This window comes from Micrasema longulum, unplaced genomic scaffold (assembly GCF_059751315.1).
Source record: "Micrasema longulum isolate JH-2025_06_02 unplaced genomic scaffold, ASM5975131v1 h1tg000418l, whole genome shotgun sequence".
In the NCBI taxonomy this organism is placed as follows: Eukaryota; Metazoa; Arthropoda; class Insecta; order Trichoptera; family Brachycentridae; genus Micrasema; species Micrasema longulum.
Window position 1 is genome coordinate 41,709 of NW_028277618.1, and position 25,535 is coordinate 67,243.

General features: G+C 34.7%; 1 protein-coding gene across 1 annotated transcript in view; it reads right to left on the reverse strand.

Moving 5' to 3' along the window:
• Positions 1 to 318: 318 nt before the first annotated feature.
• Positions 319 to 25,535, reverse strand: part of Cyp301a1 (Probable cytochrome P450 301a1, mitochondrial) — a 63,597-nt gene continuing 38,380 nt past the window's right edge. Inside the window, exons 2-8 of the mRNA XM_088226268.1 lie at positions 13,598 to 13,791; positions 12,358 to 12,559; positions 11,099 to 11,261; positions 9,869 to 10,038; positions 8,491 to 8,569; positions 2,200 to 2,400; positions 319 to 820 (exon numbers count right to left, since the gene is read on the reverse strand). Coding sequence (XP_088082394.1) covers positions 713 to 820; positions 2,200 to 2,400; positions 8,491 to 8,569; positions 9,869 to 10,038; positions 11,099 to 11,261; positions 12,358 to 12,559; positions 13,598 to 13,791 — 1,117 coding nt within the window. The 3' untranslated portion in view covers positions 319 to 712. The remainder of the gene's footprint in view (positions 821 to 2,199; positions 2,401 to 8,490; positions 8,570 to 9,868; positions 10,039 to 11,098; positions 11,262 to 12,357; positions 12,560 to 13,597; positions 13,792 to 25,535) is intronic.

Consider the following 25,535-nt stretch of genomic DNA (forward strand, 5'->3'; position numbering starts at 1 on the left):
CCTTAATTTTCGAACTTCTGTCACGGCAGGCTCTATCAGATTTCCTGTTGTCAAATCGGCACTTGTCGGTTTCTTAAGTATTGATTCATGCGATAACACGACGCAGTCGATTGGTATGACTTATTGATAGCTAAAACAACTTGTTAGCAATCGCGCTGAAAATCTTAGATCACATGCACATTCTATGACAGTTTAATCGGCCGAAGAGAAAAATATTGTACCCACAGTAGAATAAACGCAATATCCAAACTAGGGCTCAGTAGGTAGCAAAAAAATTAACGCAGCAACTTTGTAAATTTGAAATACAAAATACATATAGCAAATGTGGCGCAACCAGCTTTATTTAATGAAACAAAAAATACATAAAAACTAATATAATTGTGTTGTTCTACGTTCAAAAAGTGATCATAGCCCGTATCACAATGGAAATTTAACAAGTTATCGTTGATAATATATAAAGTAAAATTTTACATTCACATAATATGTTTAGTAAAACGTGTTTAACTATAAGTTACCGACAAAGACACTCAAAATTTTCATACAAATTTACACATTTTTGTAATTATTTTTTTATTTTAATTTAAAGACAATTAAAGATAACTTTGTTGACTTTCCATTTTAATCGGAGCCCAGGAGTTTGTTCGCCATTTTCCGTTCGTTTTCTATTAAATACTGAGTATTACATAGTTTTTTATAGCATTTAAGTATTTTCTTATCGTTTGATCATCTTAAACTTAAGTTCTCCATCAGGGGCGTACATGAAGGTTACTGCGTAGTCCAGTGGCTTGTGATGGTACTCCAGTTTGTACGAGCGAATCAGCTTAAAAGAAAAAAATATAACCATTATTAATATATGTATTATTTATTAATAAATGCACACTGGAGAAAATTTTTGTATACAGTAAACACAAAAACATTTATAAAATCTATTTTTGAAGCACTATTTTTATGGTAAGAAATAAATATAAAACAGCGTTGTATTGAGCCACTTATTTTCTATTTTTTCTACCCACTGGTTTCAAAGCTATCCAATGTTCTTTATCAAGGTATACTTAACTAATGAATTCTATCCTTTATTATTTTATCAATGTTTACCAAATATTATGCTGCTATTAATCAAGTGTTTTTGTTTTGTATGGATGGGAAACGTAATGTGAGATGGGTACGATCTTTAAAACTAGACAGGAGTGGCCTTAAGAAAATTTTGTTAATTTTTTTCTTATATTGAATCGCTTTTTAAACTTTAGAGCTAACCAAGTTGTCTAGTTTAAATATTTTTTTTTCAAAATAAAAAACTTTTAGTCCTCTGTCTATTTTAAAATTGTGATTATTATTTCATTTTTTATTTAAGTTTTTGTACATTATTTTATTTGTACATTGGCGGGCTTATTGCCAAACGGCAATTTCTTCCAATCAACCAATAAAATAAAAGTTTTATTTTTATAATTCAAGTTAAAACATATTAAAAAAAAATAAAGACTAAAAAAAGCTAAAGATATGTAAAAATAGAACAAGATGTATTTATATAAAAATTAACTTAAATCAATACTATTAGTCAATGAGAAAATGAAAAAAATAGGAAAGAAGAAAAGAGGAGAGATTAAGGAAAAGAAAGCAGATGTTTCTTCAGACGTGATTTAAACAGAGATACTGTAGTAACATATTTGATGGTGGATGGGAGATGATTCCACAGTCGAGTGGCATGGACACTGTATGAATTAGAGAAGATAGAGGAATTGTGGATGGGTATTAAGAGAGTGCCTTGAGAATTAGAACGAAGAGGTAAACCATGAACTGATAAGCGTTGAAATTTTTCACGCAGGTATATTGGAGCGTTAGGACTATGAAGTACATTGAACAGAAGTGAGAGGGAGTGATAGTCTCTCTCTGCTGTCTAATTTTGAGCCATTTCAGTTGCCTACGATAACCAGTGCCAATTCTCAATCAGATTAATAACAGAAAGACTTAACTTATGAGTTCCATGTGTTTTGATTTTTATTAAAACATCACTGTTAAAATAAAGTAGAATAGGATTCATTAGTTGATAAAATCTTGATAAAGAAGCTTGTGTAGCTTTGAAACCGGTCGGTAGAAAAAATAATAGTGGTTAAATACAAAGTTGTTTTATAACAGTTTATGAAAGTTATAATTCTCAGAAGATTTTGAACGAGTTCTTCACTAATTCCTTCCAACACGTACCTTAGCCAAGAGGATCTGAATCTCCATGTCTGCGAACCTCCTCCCCAGGCACATCCTGGCCCCGAACCCGTAGGGGAGGGAGGCGTAGGGGTGGATGGTCCCCTCTGCGCCCCTAAGCCAGCGTTCAGGCCTGAATGTTTTGCTGTCCGTCACCCATTCCTCCATGTTGCCCGTGATCAGGGTGGGGAATACCATTCTTGTCTGTAAATAAGAATCGAATAAACAGATAAATTTTGATGATTGATTTATTTATTCTTTTACATTATAGGACGGGTGCGCGTGAGTTGATTTAAGGTTAAATGAGAAATATGAATTGCAATTGAAGTTATTTATTAATCCGTTACACACGAGTTCTTGTCCGAGCTGATGTTGCAGCGGACTGCGCGTTCGGACCTGTCAACCTCACGGCTTTGGTGTTGCAACAACATATTTCGTATTTTTTTACTATTATTAAAAAAAATGTAACCTCGCTGGGGTGTCCCGTGCCGATGGAAACAATTCAAATTAACAATGTTTTGAGTGTGTCCAAATGCTTGTAGACAGGCCGAACTTCCTCTCAAGGGAGTAATTTAGATTAAAATTTGTAGAAACAGAGAGGGAAAACATTTTTGAGAAGGGAATATAGAAGTCTAGGCATTTACAGGGCTTATGACCTGTCATTGGCTGGTTTAAGTGGCTAATTTACACACAAGTGGTCTCCATAGAAATTTGTATTTAGTTTTTTTTTTAAGTTATAAGAGAACGGACGTAGCAAACTCCGGTGGCACATGTCATCAAGCGGAGGCAATACGGTTAGCTTGGCCATGTACTGCGGATGCCTCCTGAAAGCCTTAACCATGCTTGCCTACATTACAAGACACAAGCCTTTGAGGTGATTTTCACACAAACGGCGCTATATAAATAATCCAAATGTAAAAAAATATAAATAAATCAGGTTCTCGACGTCTTGGACGTCCACTGATGACTGTTCATCGGCAGTTCATGTCAGAACTACGAGACGCAAACCTAACTTGGGAGGATGCACAGGAGCTGGCAGCCGACAGAGATGCCTGGATGATCTTCGTGGGTACCAAATGCTCCAACTAGGGAGCGGACATGGAATGTTGATGATTTATTTATTTATTAAGGAAATCATTCAGTCTTTATATTTTAGTCGTGTTGTTACCACCTTTATGTAGGCCCCTAGTTGGTGGCCTAATTTTGTGATGTACAAAGTTATGTGGGTGCACAGAATGAGAGCAAGTAAAACAGGGTACTTACGTTTTACACAAAGATTTATTCACGAAACTAATCTACTGAAGCTAACACATTGAAAGAAGGATTCTAATAACTATATTAGGCAAAATAAAATGAAGTTGGTAAATCTAAATTGGCGGTAATTTTGTGCCTCGAAGACGCGTGCGGTGAGGTCGGAATCCGGTAGTTTTCTCGAAGCCGGTTTGGCCCGTTCGTACGCTCTACGTCGGCGTTCGGCAATGTTCGGCTCGTGCCGTCGTTGTCGACCCGCCACACAGCCCCCTTCCAAGTTTTGAAATCTGTTTTTCAAAACTGACGCTGTATCACCCTCCTGCCGCTACGCGTTGTGTATGCCGGTTGTTCTGTTGGTGTTTCCGTTTCTGCTGGACTGGCTCGTTCTTCCGCTGTCTGGAACGCCGGCTTGCACCTGTCCAGCGAAACCTTTTTATGTTCGCCATCCACGTCCAGTGTTACCGTCTTTTCCGCCCTGGTGATGACCTTGTAGGGCCCCTTGTAGTTCGGCATCAGGGGTTTGTACACTCTGTCGTCCCTCAGAAACAAGTGTGTGGCTCTCTTTAGTTCCGGGTGGATGAAAACGTTACCTTTATTGTGGTGCTCGACTGGCCTTGGTTTGACGTTTTGCATGAAATTTACCAGTTGCCTAGTGTAGGAGTCCGGGTCAATGTAGTCGTTCGTCTGCTCCAGGATGTCTGCTGGTAACTTTAGTTTGCACCCATACAGCATCTCTGCTGCTGAGTGCTCTGCATTCGTGCGCAGTGTGGCCCTCAGTCCGAGTAGTATGGTGCTGATCGATTTTGTCCACGGAACAGGGTGGTGAGCTTTAATGGCCGTCTTCAGCGTTCTATGAAATCGCTCGATCATGCCATTACTTTGTGGATGGTAAGGCGTCGTGTTGGAGTGTGCTATGCCTGATCTGGAACAAAACAAGTTAAAGTCCGTAGACATGAATTGCCTACCCTGATCAGTTATAATTTTCTCCGGTACGCCGTATCTCGCAATCCAGTTGTCCCAGATGGCTCTGATGATTGTGTGGGTCTGGATATCTGCGATAGGGATTACTTCCGCCCATCGAGTGTATCGGTCGATACATGTGAGGCAGTACCTCAGTCCCTCTGATGGTGGAAAAGGTCCGATGAGGTCGACATGGACCACGCAGAATTTCTGTCTCGGCATGTCGATCTTGATGATCGGTGTCCTCGTGTGTTTGTTGACTTTGCTCTTCTGACAGGGTATGCAGGCCTTCGTCCAAGCTGCGCAGTCTGCTTTCATATTTTTCCAGACGCCTCTTTGACTGATGGTCTTGGTCGTGGCGTCGGCTCCTGCATGGTTGAGGTTATGCACTTGGTTGAAGAAAGATCTCTGTAGCGTTTTTGGGATGTACGGTCGCATGTTGCCTTTGTTGAGATCGAAGACGATTTCTTGTCCCTGCATGTTGGTTTTGATCAGGTTCAGAGCAGTGTTCTTGTCGTCCAAGAGTGCGAGTAGTTCGTTGTCCTGCCTTTGTTCTTTATGGATCTTTTCGAACGATATGTTTGCCTCTTGTTCGATCATGTCGATTCTTGATAAGGTATCGGCGACGACGTTGTCTTCTCCTTTTATGTATTTGATGTCCGTGCTGAACTGTGAGATGTAGTCTAGATATCTGAGTTGTCTGGGGCTTTCTTTGTCGTGACTTTTCCTTCTAAACACGAATTGTAGTGGTTTATGGTCCGTGTATATACAGAATTCTCTGCCCTCCAGATAATGTTGAAAGTACCTTACAGTCTCAAAAATGGCTAGTAGTTCCCTGTCGTACGTACTATATGAACACTGAGCCTTGTTCAACTTTTTTGAGAAGAAACTTATCGGTTTGTAGTTGATGCCGTCTGTGGTTTGTTGTAGCACGCCTCCGATTGCGTAATCTGAGGCGTCTGTCCACACTGACATCTTGCTGCTTTCCTCTGGGTAGCTAAGCTTAGTGGCGTTGATCAGCGAGTTCTTGACCTCTTCGAAATCGTGTGTAGTGACTTCGTTCCACTCTACTTTTCTGTTGTCATTCTTTTTTGCTCCCTTGAGGTAATCGTGTAGTCGTATCAATTTGTGTGCTGCTCGTGGTATGAATCTTCGGTAGAAGTTTCCCATGGCCAAGAATCTTCTCAACTGCTTAATGGTTTCTGGCTTGTTGAGGTTCGTGATGGCTTCCACTTTTGTTGGCGAGGGTCCGATGCCTTCAGCCGAAATTTCATAACCAAGAAATAACAGTGTTTTCTTGGCAAACTCGCATTTAGATGGGTTTACCACCATTCCATGATCTTGAAGTCGCTGGAACAAAGCTTTTAAGTGTTCCACATGTGTTTCTTCGTCTGGTGAAGCGATCAATATATCGTCGATATATGCGTGTACTCCTTCTAGACCTCTTGTGACTTCGTTGATGTGACGTTGGAATGTTTGTGCAGCGCATGATAGTCCGAATGGCATTCTTACAAATTCAAATAACCCGAATGGTGTGGTTATAGCTGTCTTTTTAATGTCAGTTTCATTAATTGGAATTTGGTGATATGCTCGTTGTAAGTCAATTTTGGAAAAAATTTTACAGTTAAATAAGTCATTGCATATATCGTGGATATGTGGCAAGGAATAACGATCAGGTACCGTCTGTGCGTTTAAGCTACGGTAATCGCCACAAGGGCGATAAGTACCATCGCTCTTCTTCACCATATGCAATGGAGAGGCCCACTCACTCTTGGAGGGTCTACAAATACCTTGAGCCACCATGTGATCGAACTCTTGCTTCGCCTGCCTCAGTAGTTCTGGGGACAGCCGACGAGTCTTACACATAACGGGTTTGCCACGGGTATCTATATGGTGGATTGTGTTGTGTTTATCCAGCCCTGCGTATGGTTTATTGATATCTACTAGTTGTGGATACTTCAATATGAGTGAGTGGTAAATGTTGGTTTTGTCTGTTAATGATATGGAACATGTTATGTTGTTGTTTGTGGAGATGTCAAATGCTCTGACTATCTTGCCGTTTGTATTGTCTACTAACCGTTTGTTCCTAACATCTACTAACAGGTGGAAGTTGTGGAGAAAATCTGCTCCTATAATAGGGCGTGTCGTATCCGCTATTATAAACTTCCATGTAAACATTTGTTTACATCCCAGATTCAGTGTTACCGTGGTAACTCCGAAATTCTGGATCGTAGTCCCGTTCGCTGCATAGAGAATTAGCTTAGACTTTTCTCCATGGCGTTTGTGTAAAGATCTAGGAATTAATGATATTTCCGATCCGGAGTCAACGAGGTATGACACACCGGTATCCCGATCTTTAACAAAGAGACGTGTTGTGTTGGTTGAATCAGCCGCCTCCGCTATGATTCGACCATCTAGTTTTTTGAAGCTAGATGCGGTTTAAATTCACATGGTGTGACGCATTTCTTAGCTTGATCGCCAAATTTTGTGTGGAAGTAACAAAGAATAGTTTTCTTGTTATTTCCGTTGGCCCTATAGCTTGTTTTGTTGAAATTGTTGTTGTATTTGTTGTTATTGAAATTGTTACTGCTGTTACTTGTTGTGTGTTTGACTCAAGAAAAATAAAAAAATAAAATTTATATGTGTTGTAGGAATGTATTACTCGGCGTGCGATTTTTGGTGAGCGAGTCGCTCGAACGTATTATATTATGTTTGTTTATAATAATTTTAGTTAAATTATGAATCACCTGTTTGAATTAATCCCGGCCGAGTAATATTGTTAAGAAATTAATCACAGTTTAATCAATTCACTAGTTACATTAATTACATTTACATTAGTTACATTTACATTGAAGATTGTTACCGACAGAAAAATTCACTCGATTCGCTCGGTCTTTGAAAAATCTAATTCTATTATATATTATAATTATTATAATATAATTCTATTATACTAAATTAATTAACCTTACAATAAGTTAACCTTGAAATAGATTAACCTTGATTAATTACAAATAAATTAAAAGTGCAATCAAATTAAAAATGAAATTTTAAATTTTTCATGTACCGACCGAAAAAAAATAATTGTTGTACAATTTTGTCAAGCGAAGATATTTCTGTCTGAAATTTTGCGCAATTTTTATGGAATTTGAATGGGGTCACCGTGATTGATTGTTTAATGTTGTGTTTTCGTGTTCAAACGTCGGGGTATACCACTTTTAGTCGTGTTGTTACCACCTTTATGTAGGCCCCTAGTTGGTGGCCTAATTTTGTGATGTACAAAGTTATGTGGGTGCACAGAATGAGAGCAAGTAAAACAGGGTACTTACGTTTTACACAAAGATTTATTCACGAAACTAATCTACTGAAGCTAACACATTGAAAGAAGGATTCTAATAACTATATTAGGCAAAATAAAATGAAGTTGGTAAATCTAAATTGGCGGTAATTTTGTGCCTCGAAGACGCGTGCGGTGAGGTCGGAATCCGGTAGTTTTCTCGAAGCCGGTTTGGCCCGTTCGTACGCTCTACGTCGGCGTTCGGCAATGTTCGGCTCGTGCCGTCGTTGTCGACCCGCCACAATATAAATACAAGGTACAAAAAAACAATTAAAAAAAGTAAGACCAATTACAGATTTCACACTAATTTATTACGAATGCAGGAGGAGAGGGGAAAAAAGAATTAAATTCTAAAAAAATAAAAATATGAATATTAAATAAAAAGTACATAAAATGGAGAAGACATTGTATAGCTCCAACTTTACTCGATGATGATGATTTGACACACGGCCGGAGGCAACGGGTTGAAACAATTCTGACAGTACATATATTAATTTATTTATCAGTTCGGAGAAATGCTTTGAGCTGGATGCACGTCCAGCAAGTAGTTTTTTTTTGTTTTGAAAATACAAGGTGGAATGATACACTATAGAAGTACATAAAATATCTAGTGTCACGGGCCGGCTAGTTTGTGTATTGGGCCCTAATATTTAATAGATAAAAAAAAAAACAGTTACTCCGCTGATCTGTGAGTTCAATATATTAGTTTTTAAATTAAATTTTCTTTTTTATATTTTTATGTTTCTTACCCCTTTAGGTATTTTATAACCACAGATGATCATGTCTTCCTGTAATGTCCGACCGTTGCCAATCACTGTCGAGTAGACCCTGAAATAATGCATCATTTAACATGCTCATATTTTCTATTTTAGTCACAAAGAAATATTTTCAAAATGGGTCCATAAGTTTAAAATACATAATATGATTAATCTTATTCTTATTTAAAGAGGGGGGGGGGCAGTGCCATGTAAGCTCCTGACATCACCACGGCTTGTGAAGATCTATTGTGATGGATCCCCGTGAATAGTTCTCTCCCTCCAAGTTCAGGTCTATAAAGACCCTGGCTACTGTGTGGAAGGCGAGAGTTCTCATTTCGCTAAATCTCCCCCTCCATTCGTAAAGTATCGGGCTATAAGTTAGAGCATGAGTACTTAAACATCCTCAGGTTCAACCAGTGGTCCCTCGAGGATGTGGCTTCTTTAATGATGTGAAGCATCACATTCACATAGTCTCTGTAAAGGTGTAACCCTCACTCGATTTAGGCTGAGATTTATTAGGTTGAAAGCTAACTTTTGCGAATATTATTTGATCAGTTCCTTCGGGTGGTGTTGACCAAGTACTTTTTGCTAGAGCATTGCGCTCTGCTTCCTGGCCCATGACCTAAGCTTATTACGAGAAAATATACATCACAATAACTTCTAAGCTATGAAAAAAACAATAAAAATTTTCGAATAATTTTTTATTTTTTTATAACTGCCTACATATGTTTACTTTATATTTTATTCATCGGCGTCACACCAGAGGCGGCTTTCCCTAATGTCCATTGGTTAAATGACCCCCCAAAATTTGCCTCTTATTAAAATAGTTGTGCGGGTCATTTCTGAATCTGTCCCAAAACCAATGTCTTATCTCTAGATTTTCTCATGAGAAAGAAAGAGATGAAACCTTCCGTGCGTACATGAACATCGGAACATTTCGCCCAAAATTAGTTTGATCGCGGACATTGTCCCGGGAGACAACAATATGAAACAAGAAAGATAAGAATAAGATTGATAATAATAATATGATATTGGCATTGGTTTAGACTGGATAAGGTTCGATGATAAATGAATTCCTATGTATTTTACATACTTACACAAGGACGAATTCTTAATGAAAAGAATTAACATAAGCTTATATTTTCTATTTTCTAACCATAATATACACAAATATCAAAGCCAAACATATCGCGTTTTTGTAGGCATGTGTTTTTAAAGAATTTGCGTTTTAAAGTTACGTATGAAAACATTTCTCCGCAATAATTTTTTTTTTCCATATTGATTTTGAAAATACAATTATTTTTTAAAAATCCATTTCACATATTTTATCGGTATTCGTAATATGTGATATCTCCATCCTTTTTTTTACCTGAAGACTTCTTTGACGAAGGCTTTGAGATAGTTCAGTTGGTCCAGGTGAGAGGAAGTGATCGGAGTGTCGGGGTCCGGCAGGACATTTAGCAACTCCTGGTAGATTTTCTCTTGTTCTTCTGATCTCGTGGCCAGTTGGTAGAGAATGGAACACACCGCCATGGAAATCTGGCGGGGAAAAAATTGGCTATATTTTAAATGTATCCAAATGTTTGTAGACTAGCATTGGATTCCACTACCCAGAGAGTTATTAAGATTGAAATTTATTACAACAGAAATAAAGAACATTTAAAAAAATCGGAAGACGAGGTATTTACAAGGCTTATGATCCGTCATTATGAATGATCAAACATAGGCAGAATAGAAATTGTTACGCTTCACAATGTGTAAAGTGATAATCATTTAATGACCATTCTCTGTGTTTAATTATCATACTTAAACCAACCAGCATGCAACGATAGGGTATATAAAGCTTATAGATGCCTAAAATGTCTTTTTTTTTCTTATCTCTGGGCAAAATAATATTTGATAAACGCGTTATAAAACTTTTTTTAAATCATAAGAGTATATGAGAGTATTCATTGCTTTGCCTATGTTTAAACATAGATTAAAATTGTCAAAATGGCGAATGAACACAGTTTGCAAAGTGACTACGTAAACAAGCCAATGACAGGTCATAAGCCTTAAAAATGCCTAGACTTCCATATTTCCTCCTCTAAAATATAATCCATCTTAGGTGTAATATTTTAATCTTATTGTATTATAGGGGGTAAAATCCAGTATCTTGTCTTTAAACATTAGAAAAAGCTTAAAATATCGTAATATTATTTATTAAGTGTACAAACAGATGTACAGGTTAAATAAATATAAACAGAAACAGTAAAAAATGTATATAAAAAAAATAGTAGTGCCTGCCATCCAACAACATGAATTTACTTAATAATTGTACTAAAATAAAGTCACGACGGCTTAAACTATATAAAAAAAATATGTACTATTAATAAGAATAAGATAAATATGGACAAAACAAGGAGATAGTGGGAAGGAAAAGAAGAAAATTGGTGAGAAGTGGTAGAGGATGAATAAAGGAAAGTAAGAATGGAAAATTGGATTATGTGCATAATTAAAATCGATTTAAATATCTATATATGCCTGTCTTTTAAATACAATCGAATGTTCTAGATAAAATATAAAAGTAAAATTCTAGATAGAATAGAAATATCCTCACAGTGTCAATGCCGACCAAGATAAGATCCAGGGCCATGACAGTTGCTATTTTGGGATCCTTTTCGCTTATCAAGACTCTCTCCAGGAGAGAAAGGTCGTAGTCTGAGGACACCTCCTTGTCCTTTAGTTTGTCCAACGCCATGTCGATGTATTTCGAACATATCCTGTAAAAAGAATTATCTCATCAATGGAAAGCACATTTTATATGGTCGTCATAATTAATACCCTTCCACAATTCCTCTTTCTTCTCTAACTTTTATAGTGTCCATTCGGCTCTGCTGTGGAATTATCAATTATCCACTATCAACGATTTTTTTTTTTTTTTTTCATAAAATTACATATATTTATTACAAAAAAATAATAATGACGTATCCCAAACTCTATGAGGTCAAGGGTCCTTTGTGAAGTTGGAATACAACATAATGGAAAGTGGAAGCATGTACATAATTAAATAATAGCAAAAATAAAAATTAAATTTTATTACATAAACATACATATATTGCAATAAACATCTGGGCAACACGCTTAACAGTATATTAATCTATGCAATATCTCCTAGCAGTTTCCTGCAATGGTCTCTTCCCTTAGAAACAATCCAGACTTGTACACTCTTTCAAAAAATGGCGTTTGTTTTAAAGAACTTAATATATTCATCCAGGACATTAAATACTCTTGGGGCCACGAAAGAGAAATTCCTTTAAGCAAACGTCTTACGTGTTTTTGGAATTAAATAATTCAAATTACAGGAAAACCTCAGGTTTTTTGTGGATATCCAAAATAACTAAGATCTTGACTTCCGTAAAAAAGTATGAAGATTCTAGGCAGAGGTTCCTGAAAACCATGGTTATTAGAATTAGTTTGCCGAAGTAGATTTTAGCGCACCGTTTACCCTGTTCCCTACTATTTTATCATAATGTCGGTCTGGGTATTTGTATCCACTGCCTGAACAGGACTGAGTGGACTCACCTCATCCCGCAGTAGTTTGGAGAAGTGTAAAAGTTTCTCCCCATTTTCTTGGTAAATAAAATATTGAGCTGAAGTTGTTCTATCGATAGGCATCAGCGGGGCTTTAATTTCCCTTAAATAGATCGTGGCATTTTGGCAGATTACATTTACTATCCTCATTGTCTGAGCTACTGGAATAGATGTGCATCAGATCTTTACCAAAGGTTCTGAGTCGAGTCTTCAGGTTATGTCTTTTGACTCAGAAAAGAGAGCAGAGAACCGGTGCGGGAGGGCGACCCAGCCTTAGTTACTTACTCTATGAAGAAGTTCATGTTGTTGACGTATCGCGACCACAGCAGGGTGGGTATGTACCGCCAGAAGGGCGCTTTCAGCTCGAGGGTGGCCACGTTCCTCAGTGCAAACTTGGCAGCGTTAATTATCTTCTGGGGCTCAGAGTCTGACGACAAGTTCGGGTCCAAGCAACCGAGCCTGACGTCCAGCGCCACACGTCCAATACCTGTTACAAAATACGTTCATAAATAGAATATATTGTGGTGGTGACGGGTATGTTAGTATCAACATTTGAACTGTTAAAAAGCTGTGCTAGAAAAATCCTTTTGGCGCGGTGATGTAACATTATGTTACATCATGCAAAAATATATATATTACATATTTAGGTATATTAGATCATTTAAGTAAAATGTTTTGTCCATAAGGATCTTCGAAAATGACAAAATATCGAGTACACTTTTTTTTAAGGAATAACCCACCAAGCCTCTATTAAGAGGCTTGTCATCATAGAGGAGATAGAGGGGATATGGAAGGAGGTAATGAAAAATACACCACTACACCCAGATTTTTTTCGTGCAACTGGCGGGAATCAAACCCGCTCACCAGTTTCAGTTGAACGTCTTACAAATGGAGTCACAGTGCCTGAGACAAATATTTGTAGGAGTTTTGTTGTTGAGGGTTGGAGCTCCTACCCCAGTTAGAGATTGACACAAGATACAATATTGCTGTTTATTTAATTGTGTTACGCGAGTTTTACGGCGATGATGGGTTGAAGAGACTGCACTTAAATTATATGCTGGAACTGTGGGACTGGCTGACTGAACTACCACGACTTGTAGTCTCTGTATAAGCCACGTTCCTTTTTTGTTCGCATCTCGATGGTAGAGACGGTGTTAATGTACTGCAGAGCAATGCTCCTCTCTTTCTGAGCAATACTGTTAGAGTTGCATAATTTATTGTATTGGATTCTATAGAAAACGATAACATTGCTTCATCGGTCATCGCACTATTTTAGGTGAAATATTTAAGCACGTGTGTGTCACCGACTATGGACTATAAACCCCACATAGATATAAAACACTCGTTTGAGAGAAAGAGACGTTATTTAATCAGATCACTTAGCAAGACACATATATAATTTCAATAAAATAAAAAGAGGCGCTTATTATCAGGCGATCATTTCCTAACCTCAGGTTACCATGCAGTGAGTCGAGGGAGTTTTTTTCACACAGTATGTTAAAGGAAAAATAAAAAATATTCTTACATTCCAAAGACCACTTGTGTATCTCGTTATCAAAGTCTGCTGGCATCTCGTCGTGACTATCTTTCATCTCCTGCATTCTCTGTATGAAGTCCTTGGTCACATGCTCAATGGGCTCTATGTATTTCCTCACCGTTTGGATCTGAAGAACGGGCTTCTGCACTTTGGTTCTGAATTGTCTCCAAGGTTCTCCATGCCTGCAAATAACAAAAATAAATGAATAAATCTCTACTTGCAAAATACTCACGTAACATTGTAGTAAGTATATTTATTTAATATATATTTAGGTTTTAAAATAAGTTGAGTACGTTTTTTTCCAAATTTCACGAGTACCAAAAGTAAAACAAAATAGTATACGTCATTCAAAAGAAAATGTTCTGATCTACAAAATTATTTTTTTAAGAAAAAAAGAGGAATTATTATTTTAAATATCAGACCATTTCCTAAAAGCCGTAAACAGCTTGTGCTGGAAATACTGACAAGTTGTGGTAGAGTGGGATTTGAACCTTGGACTTTTGGCCGTGAGTCCACATTATTTTATTTGATTAGCCAACCCTTCAAAATGGAATGTCAAGTTGATGAAAGCGAGCATTTTCGACATTTCTGTTTGCCTTCAAGTATTTTAATGTCATGTCATATGAAATCGGCAGTCAGATGGCAAAAAGGACCATCTTTAATCCACAAACCAACATATTTTAGTTTTGCCTTTCAATGATAAATTACCATTCTTAATAATTCTGTTTTTTTCTTATGTGTTTTTACTGAAATTTTCTAAAATTAAAAAACAGAAAAAAATACAAATGGACCCCTCCCTTCTGGCACCTGACTACCAAAATATAATTAAAATTGAAACTGACAAATTATAACGTCAAAAAATCAATTCAGAGGCTGGGGCCGTATGTAAAAATTTTGACGAATGGATATTTGAACATTATTTTTCGGTCTCTCTCTTGCAGATGCATCCCCAGTACAGTGCAAAAAAGACAACTGCATGTAAGACCTTTTGTTAGAATAGACAAAATCGACGTTTCGCTATCCCGTTTTCCGCACCTCAAAAGTCAACCGATTCTGTTATTTTCTGGAATATGGAAGTCTTATTGGGAATATTGAATTCTAGGCATTTATTTGTTTTCAATTATAAACTTATTGTACATTATATTTTAGGTGTAAACTTAAGTTGTGTCAGTTTTCTTCCAAATGAAGAGAACATAAGGACACACAAAAAAAGAGATAATAATGTAATTCTTTTTCTGCACAATTAAACATATTAATGTATACGTACATATTTCATTTGGACTAAATACAACAATTGATATAAAATTTTCGATTAATATATATATATCTTTATTTAACACAAAACATTTTTTTTCTTTTCTATATAAACATATACACGAGTATGTACTCAAATCTAGCAATAGCAAAGCATTGCCGGGTTCAGCTCGTATATTATATGACTTCAAATTACTAGAAAGCTTTAAAAAATAATGTTCTTTTGATCAATAATCAAACAAACTTTTAATATAGTCGTTTATACGATGTTCCACTGTAATAGTTACCCTATTAAACCTATTAAGCTTACCCCCTTCCTCCATCCTCTCTACTTTTTTTCATTTTTTTCTCAAACAACATAGAATATTTTCATAATTTAATCAGTGCATGTTTGTCCTTATCAGTGCATGTGCCTTTTAAAATGCATGTCGTGTTGGTTTTATATTTTTATGCAACAACTATGGTGAAGGTGTATAGTGGGTTTTGCATGTTATTAAGCATGTTTTTTTTTAAGCCAATCAACAGGCTTAAGTTAGCCCTATTAGATTGGTATTAATGAGGAATGCTTAATCTAAACGTGCTTAGTGTGTATAATTAACAAAAGGTATGAATATAGCATAATCCAAGCGGAAATGGCAAGTGTGACATCTCGAGTCAGGAGAGACAACACCACTTGCTTCTTAAATGCCTGCCCTTGGTAGGAACACATCGACAGTACCGTTTAGTGAGATTTCGTTCACTGTTCTGTGAGGATCCTTGGCAGAGGGGAAAAGAATCCGATGTTAGTTTTATAATTTCCCACAGCAAATACATGATTGGTACGCAAGTTACGGCGAGGTACATTAATGTTTATCTGAACAAGGATATCATGGGCATCTATACAATGAGATATTAATTTGTGCAAGAATATCAAACCAGCCAAAATCCTTCTGAATTCTAAGCTAAATGTGTGAAAGTACTCTAGACGATCATAATAGTTAATTATGAAAGTATTTAATCCGATTCTGAATATTAACGATTTGAAAAATTTAGCTGCACCTATTTAATCCGCGTTATATGAATATTATAATTAGGAAACCATATAATAGAATTAAATTCAAGCAAACTACGATCGTGTTGGTTTAATTGGTGTCCTGACGAAAAGACGGGCACGTCTCGAAACCGGTAGAAATATAAAAGCCGGTAAGTGGTTATATAAAAATATTTAATAACATTAGTACAATGTTTGACCACAAAGTTAATGCTTTAAATAATTGTACAATCAAATTACTAAATAACTATAACAGTGTCAGTCATTCTCCGAGCACAAGTCTAGTCTAGTCTCGTTTTGGAAAGTTACAGTTATAACATTAACTAAATTTATTAGATTGTAAAAGTTAAGTAGATTGTAAAAGAAGAAAAAAACATGCATCATATTAATGAAAAAAAAACAATTTATTCAAAAATTTACACGATGTGAAATTACAACACATTAAAATCTTATCAGATACCCAGCGAAATATTAAGTGGATAGATTAAAAATAATGTTTTAAATTTATTACTGCAATTTGAGTACCTTAAGCGCACCATCACTGACCACACTCACAGCGCCAAACAAGTAACCCATTTTTTTTACTTTCTCGCCAATTATTTGCGCGTTCGCTTCCGATAATGAATTGACGTAGATGCCACCGTTACAAAACGATACAACAATACAACAATATTTTTATTAGGTATTTATACATTGTTTTTCTGTGACTCTCTCGTAAATTCCTTTCCGGTACTGTGTGAAAAGAAAACCGCATCAGACTAATTATGCCTCACTAAGAGCGATGTGTCGCTGTGCCGTTAGGTAAAATTATTTAAAGAAAAAGTATTAGAAAGAAATTTGCTGGGTAGGTACTTTTTCCGTTTTTCCAAATTAATTATCATATTTTGGATGGTCCTAACTCCCATAATAAAGAATTTTTCTAAAAAGTAAAACAATATAGTCGCGCCAATGGTAAATATCTATAGTTTGTTAAATAAATCATTGCTCAAGTTACATAATCCACAGAAAAAATCTGGGAATAGGTTTGTATGAAGAAAAGAGAGACTGTTTTCTCTTAAATCTTTATATTTATTTACTTTACATAAAACTTATTTATTATTTTTTATTTTCTAAATGAACACCTCACTGGGCATAACCCGTGTGAAGGCATTCATTTACATTATTTTTATATTTTGTTCTAGTAAATAATGAATAAATATAATATAGTAAATAACACTGTATTGACAACAAAAAATACTTTTTTTTTTTTTTAAACCAACACAGTCATACTTATAAACAATACATAAAGAGTAACAACAAATTAAGAGTAACAACAAATAACAAGACCAATTACGAGTTTTATATAGGAACAAAAAAAAACAAAACGTACAATTAGCTAGGGGTGAAAGAAAGTCGGATGGGAAAATAGAGAAGGAAGAGAAGAAGAAATAGTAAGTAAATATAAAACAATGAAAAAATAAATATAAATGTATATAACTGATCGCATATAACAATAGCAAATAGCAGACATGCAACAATAATTCCGAGTTCAAATAGACTACTGTTTTGGTGGATTGACCCCATCTCAAGGCAGTTTTCAGGACCCAAATCCAGAAGCCATTTTTAAAAAAATAATTTGAATTTCTGTTCCATTGGATTGGTTTCTAAGATTTTTCGCCCAAATCAAATACTTCATTGTTCTTTCTCTTCAGCCTTCTGCCCTCCATTGCTGGATATAGGCCTCATCCATAGCCTTCCATTTCTTTCGTTCGGTTGCTGCTTGCAGAAAATATTTGTCGTCGGACCATCTTTTCTGAGGTCCTCCGATGCCTCGCTTATTTTCCCAAGGTCTCCATCTTAAAAAAAATTGGGGTCCATCTTGTGGGGTCTCGTCTCGCAACATGTCCTGCCCATTGCCACTTCAGCCTCGCTACGCGATTCATGATATCCGCTATTCTGGTTCTGTTCCTAATTTCCCATTTCTTATTCTGTCTCTTAGGCTTACACCGAGCATGGATCTTTCCATGGATTGCTGTGTGCATTTGAGTTTTTCTACATCTCTTTGTGTAAGGGCCCTGGTCTCTAATGCGTATGCAGTCACTGGCAGTATCAAATACTAAGAATGGCAAATTTAATCTGGTAAAGCGGGCTATCCTCTTTGCGCTCTTAATTTGATCAGTGCACAGTAAGAAATTGTTTTTCAGTTCAGCCGTTTTATGAAGCGTAAGAAATAAAAAAAACAGGTGGCCAATGTAAGAATATATTGTAGAGATACATACTTTCACTCCGTTACTTCGCGAAAGTAATGTGATACGCTTTAGGATTAATTAATTGTAACACAGTAACGTCATCAATAAATAATTTCAAATGAATTTAACGCGCATGTATTTCAGCAAATATTAAAACATTTCAATCTATTTTTTTTTAAACATGGGACCCACCCTATCGTTTACTCCATGCAGTAGAAAATTAGGTATCTTTTTATGGTATTACGATATTAGACCTACATATTGTCTTGTCACACCACGAAACGCTTGAATTTTAATTTTATAGCTCTCATGTTAAAGCCTTCTGGGCGTATATAATAAATGTAATATATATTTTAAGGAACCTGTTTTAGATAATAAAAACAAATGCAAAACGAACTTCCTCTCTAAACACGAGTTTTTACTCTATTAGAAAGGTAGAAACGTTATTATTAATTATGTATGTACAAAACATTTGCAACTTTATACTTATTTTGTAAAAATTATTTTCAATGAAAAAAAGCAATGTCTTAAGTTTGTCCAAATGTTTGTAAACACGCTGGCTTTACTCCCTAGCGGGTTATTAAGATCATGCAAAATAAGAACTCTCGCATTCCATAGTAGCCAGACTGTTTAAAGACCAGGGCCTCGATTATTATGGGAAGATAAAGACATCATACCTTCATCTTAACGGTATAGTTAAAGATAAACTCCCTCTAGCGATTATGAAAATTCGTAAATAAATTTCGATTTTACGAAGATAGCGTTTGTAATAGCTGCCCTGAGGATAATTTTCTTGAATGTAACAGTCAGCGATAATTATCCTTAATTTTAGCTTAGAAAATAAAAACTAGTTTTAATCTGAATACTTAGCGCAAGAACTATAAAGAAACGTATTTTACGAGTCTTGACGGTGGAGTATAATAAACAACTCAATAACGTTTTTTTTTAAATATTTTAATCAGGACATCATCAACGAATGGAGTCTAGTTTATTTTGTGTCGTTTATAAACACAATAAAAATAAACAGTTGTTATTAATTTCACAAGGACAAAATTCTTGTTTTTTGTGTTTGGTTTTTACATTTAAAATATATTCTATTGATAATCAGGAATCATACTCGTATAATAAGTTTATTGCCGAAATAGCAAAATCGACATATTTCATTTTTCTTTCCCAACCTTTAGCGAATAATCTCTAAGGAATAAATCGTATTACTTTAAAATACGTTATTATTTTATTTTTACATTTATTCTTAAATTATTTGAACTTTTACTGAGTACGTTTTATAATTATTAGGTTTAATTTATGTTTATAAATCTTAGGTAAAAGATAATTTATGTTTTAAAAAAACAATTAAACCAAATTTGTCGAATTATTATGAAAATAAAACTTTATTATTAGTGTTAGCCCTGTAAATGCCTAGACTGCCATATTCCCTTATTTAAGGTATTCTCAATCCCTGTTGTACATTTACAACACAATATTAGATCTATACTTATAACAGGTTAGTAATCATTAGGACCGTTCCTATTTCTCGTCTATATTAATAACTTTATTATATAGATTATAGATTTTGTAAATAAAAATCAGGAAGTTGTATTATTTGCAGATGATACATCGATTCTATTCAAAGTAAAACGACACCAATCGGCTATTGACGACATAAACAATGCTCTCTCCGTGGTGTTGAATTGGTTTAATTCCAACATTTTATGATTCAATGAAAAAAATACGAAATGTATACGATTTTTGACACGTAATGTCAAACAAACTATGTTTAATGTAAAACTTAAAGACCAAGAACCGGATCTTGTGAATACTACTGTATTTTTGGGCATAAAATTAGATTTTAAGCTTCAATGGGGCACATGTAGCTGGTTTATCGAGCAGACTTAGTTCTGCAGCCTTGGCTGTTAAAAAAGATTCGACATCTAAAGCTAGGGTTTCCTAGGACAGCGGTGCCCGCATCTTAACGGCCGTAGTGAACGGTGATGCGGTGGACAGCCGTCGTAACGTCGACTTGAGAGTGGTTTCCTAGGAAAACGGTGTTATCAACACCATTTCCTAGGAAACCACACTCTAGTCACCGTTACGACGGCTATCTACCGCATCACCGTTCAATACGGGTACCGTTGTCCTAGGAAACCCTAGCTTTACTGGTGTAGAAACAGCTAGGTTGGTCTATTTTGTTACTTCTGCAGGGTCCATGGGTCTTGTCACTTTTGGTGGTGCCATTTCTCAGATTGTTTGGTAACAAATTGAACATAACCGGAACCACATATTTTAAAGTTCTTGTCCCATATTTGTTTCTTGTCTTTTACTACGAGAAAGCATTCGATAGTCCGCATCGATCATCTCTTTGGAAAATTCTCGATGCGTATGGTATTCCTCCCAAGATTATTGCCGTTTTAAAGGCGCTCCACATAGCAGAAATTGTCGTGTGAGAATCGGCAGCTCTTTGACCGATTGGTTCGGGGTCTTGACTGGAGTGAGGCAAGGATGCGTTATTGCACCGTTCTTATTTATCATACTGATGCAAATCAATACTTATATACTTATCTAATGCAAATCAATACCACCTGATCAAGGCATACAAGTGATCTCCCCCCTAAATTTGTGCGACTTGGAGAATGCAGACGATGTAGTTCTTTTTTATATGTCTGTTGGTGATTTTCAGGTAATTGTTGACAAACGGCAAAAAAACTCAACTCGTCTGAATCTTAAACTCAACACAGGGCTCTTGGCCTCATAGACTTAGGAAAACATTATTATTTTTTTTGTAATATGTATGTTTTCTTATTTAAATACAAAATAAAAATGATAGTCTTTCTCGTATATTGAATTGAATATTACGTTACGTGTTTGCGGCAACCGGCAAAAGGTTTCTGGTTACTGGGGAAGCCATGTTTTTCGACTTTTAGTGTTTTTTGACGTTTAACCGATAATTTGTACGGGGTTCAGATCTTTTAATGTCAGAAACGCTTACCGTTCTGAACGCGTGACGTCACGGGCGGTGAAATTCAGAAGTTTCGGTGGGAATTTTCAAAATTACAAAACTTTAAAAAAAATCATGATAATACGATACATATTATTATTTGGTGTTGTTTGATAATCTATCAACAAATTTAAAAAATCTGGACCTGAGAAAAATCACATTTTAACTATTGTGATCTCATCGGCTGCCATAACATGATCATTTTTTTTATTACACGTTCATTCTTTGTATTTCTTTAGGTTTTGTTCTACAGTAGGGGTAACCTTGAAACTGTTTGAAAGTAGTCAATACATAGGTGTAGGTGTAGAGTGTGTATATTGAATGTAAATTTGTGAATTGTTTAGCAAACAAACGCGACATAAACATTAAGTGGCCATAAACATAAACTGTTTGCTCGGATTAACCGCAAATCACCGTTTGAAGATTGGATTCTTATTTTTTTTCTACTAATATGGCACATAAATCTTCCTTTAAAAATTATATATTGAGCGTTCAAATATTTTAAAATAATTTGATGCCTTAGTGCCTGGCGGTTAACGAAGTAAGAATACATTTTTGCTTGAGTAAACACGCACATTTGAATGATTTTATATAAAAACTTTTTATTACGCACAAATAAGTTTATTAAATATTTGAATGGACTATATTACGATATTTTTTAAAAATTGTTCGTAATTATGTATTTTTTTAAATATAAAAATGATTATTTACCATATGGCAAAAATCGTTCTTGTAGGGTGGGTTGCCTTAACATAAAAAAGGCGGGCATTGATAAAAATAATACATTATTTGATTAAAATTATTTATTGACATTTTTTGATGGAATTCCATTGTAATGATGTAATCTTTAAATATATAATTCCCCTGTTAGTGTGATGTCACTGTACTCCTAAACGGTTTAACCGATTTACGTGCGGTTTTCAGAGAAATATAGATCTTTGCGATGTGCGTGTTCGTAGATACTAAAATCTTCAAATTAATAAGTTTACAAAAAAAAAAGGAGAATAAATGTTTTATTCGTCAATCTACCAGGGTTGCATTCGCGGAGAATGCATTTACTAAAAAATGGAAAGATGTTGTTTTTTTGTGTATGAAAAAGTTTGTTTTTAAATGTTTACAAACAGCATTTGTTATTTGTGGATTTTAATCAGATCCTTTCCTTAAATTCCTTATGTTTTCTACCCATTTATTTATTTTTACTAGATTTTTTGTAATACAAAAATAATATTAAATTTAATACATTTAAAAAAATCGTTTTCGTACATATTTACACCTCTCTGTTGGTGAGAAGACCGGAGTTTCACGTTTGCAAAAAGAATGCCATATTTGAAAAAATATTGATTTCATGTTTTGGAATTCAACCATAAACAAGTACCTAGGTACCTACTTAAATTCAATATTTTTTTAATATTGTCAATTTTTAGTTTTGGAATTTAATCACAAACAAGTACCTAGATGAAAAGTATTTTTCCAAGATAATAGCAGGCAAGCCAACGTTCGGGCAGGACAAGGTCTGTCGGGTCCCTAGTAACTTATATTTACAGATAAGTTATTAATTTAAAAATTCTTATTACGCTCTGACCAATTAGTGCTTTCACCATCTAATGGGCATATTCAGACTGGTCTTTTTTAATGAATGACTTATTTGTAAAAATAAGTTATTACAATAATAATAATATGAATAAGTTTTTTTTAAATTATTTTTTTCCTTAGTAGAATCAATAATAAGTATAGTAGTAGAATTCTCAAATATTTAGTACCTAGCATTTTAAATTTATTGCCGAGATAACTAAAATTTAACCCACAATGTAACAAGAGCAAAATAAGAGAGTGGCTACTCGAAGTTTATATATGAATAGTAGCTTATGTGTAAATAATTAAATTGTTCATATATTTTCTTGTATTAAAAAAAATATATATATTATTACTTTTATTATTTGTACATACATGTACATTCTGATCTTTCCGGCTGTTAATTAATTGTTTTTATAAATGTAGATAATATTATATAAGTTAGTATAAATATAAATCTCCACCAACAAGCTACAGAAATTGGCTTGGTGGTATTTTAGTTTAAGTAAAAATATCAAAATTGAATGTTTAAACTGTAAAAATGTATAATTGTGTTAATTAAATAAATATTTTTAAAAAATAATAATAAAAAGTGGAAACGTAATTATAATTTTAAAAATTAACAACAATTTTTTTTTTTTTAAAGATATGTAGCAACCAAAAAAGCGTACTGCAATGCAAGACCAAAAGTAACTTTGCGAAATAAAAAAAGATAAAAATATGGTATCTTGATCAGTTTTGTTACCTGAAGGTAAGATGATCAGTCTAACGCTTCAGGTGCCTATCCAGGGACTATGAAAAATTTTGGTGTGAAAACACCCTTTTAAATAAATATTTCATTTCAACTATATAGGGAATCGAACCCGAAACCTCTTGCATGGAAGGCAAACGCGCTGACCCTTACACCACGAGGCGGACAAATAATAACCGATAACTAGTTATAGCGAACATAAAAGAACTGTTACATTTAAGTTATCTGTATTACATAACAAAGGACCATTAAATTTATGCCTTTGATTTCATTGTGTATTTTATAAAAACACTTATTTAAATGAACTAGTAAGGTAATTTAAAGAAAGAAAAGAAGCACTTACACACTTCTGGTCAAACAATAAGGAGAGATCTCAGCAAAATGTTCGTACAAGGTGTTCCCAGAGCACGAATTATGTCATACCTAATACCCGTACGACTTTTGCTCAGAGACATCTCTCTTTTATCACACGGAGAGGGTTCAATATTTTGATTGAGCGTATTAAACTCTCAAGGACAAAAACTATTTTCAAGAGAGGAGTTAAGGACTGGATTTTCCTTAGTGGGAGGAAATTGAGTAGGAAACTCCTTGATGATTTTCCCAATGTTTTAGTTTACTATTTATCAAATTAATGTGCAATATATTTTTTTATTAATAAATTTCATAAAAAGTACATGTTTTACAAAGTACATGTAAAATTCTAAACATATCGACTTTTACACATTTAGTAAATGTTATCACTGTAACACTAAAAAAAAAGAGACTAACTCTTGTGCTTGAAGAGTGACTTAGGGCCGGTTGAATCAAAGTTGGTATAAATTTAGTTTAAAGTTAAATATTTAAACTTAGTTAAGGTTCAAAATCTGGTAACTGAAAAATTCCGTTGCATCAACATTATTTTAGTTAAGTTAAAGTTAAGAATGTTGCCACTGTAAAGGTTCAAGTTTCACCCTAAAAAATATTGGGATTTTTGCGCAAGCACGTACTTGTTTATTTACATGTAGCAATACACATGCCCCGCGACGCGTCTTTGGGCACAAACGTTTAAATTTCGTTCCAATTTTCAGTATGTGCGAAAGGGCGAAGCAACACTGCGCATTCGGAGAAGAAAAGAACAAAAGGGACATCGTCCTTTTTGAACTAGATAAAAAAATAAAAGAACAAAAGTTAAAACAAAATGAAGAACTTTTTACTCTAGAAGTAGAGCAAAATAATGACATTTTTCGGGCAACTATGGCAGCCTTAAATGCCCAGAAAGAGTTAGCTGAGCTCAATCTAGCTCTATTTAAAAATAAATAAACAGCATTTCAATACAATCATGATTTAGATTTATTTTACACCACGCCGCTGATGATCAAGTCCTGTGTTTTGAAAAATAATTAACAATTAAAAATTCAAATAATTATTAGTTCTTCACTTTTTTGGCATTCGAAATCTTGCGATAAGGTCGGACTCTTCCCACAAAAAATGGTCCGTTCGTGGTTTGAACAGTTTTTTTTTTCGGTTTAGAATATACTCGATGATAAATTCGTCATCGGAAGACGAAAAATCAGATATAATGGACATTTTGTGCAACTTTTTACAGATCGATCAATAGATTTCAACACTAACGACGCTTTTTTGACAGATGGCAGATCGCATTTAACTTTAAACATAACTTTAAACGGTCCCCTAGCGGCCGGTCAAATAAAAGTAACTTTTTTGATAATATTAAGTTAACTTTTTTTGATGCAACGCATTTTGACATAAAAGTAACTTTTATTTGACTTTAGCCCTGACTTTAACTTAACTTTTGTCCATGCAACCGGCCCTTTCACTGTTTTAGTTATTTATTTATAAGAGTTTATATAATTTTAAATACGAGTACATGAAAAAGTAAAATAAAAACAAAGGATATGTAAAGAAAAAACATAAAACAATGGTAAATTCATACTAATTAAAATTTTATATTGTTTTTACACGTGTTCAAAAAATTCTTTAGATTAACTTTAAATTTATTTATTGATATATTTTGTTTAATAGTTTTTAGTTCACTGGGAAGATTATTATATTTTTTTACACCTTTGAAGACAAAACAAGAACCTTTTGTTTTTTTA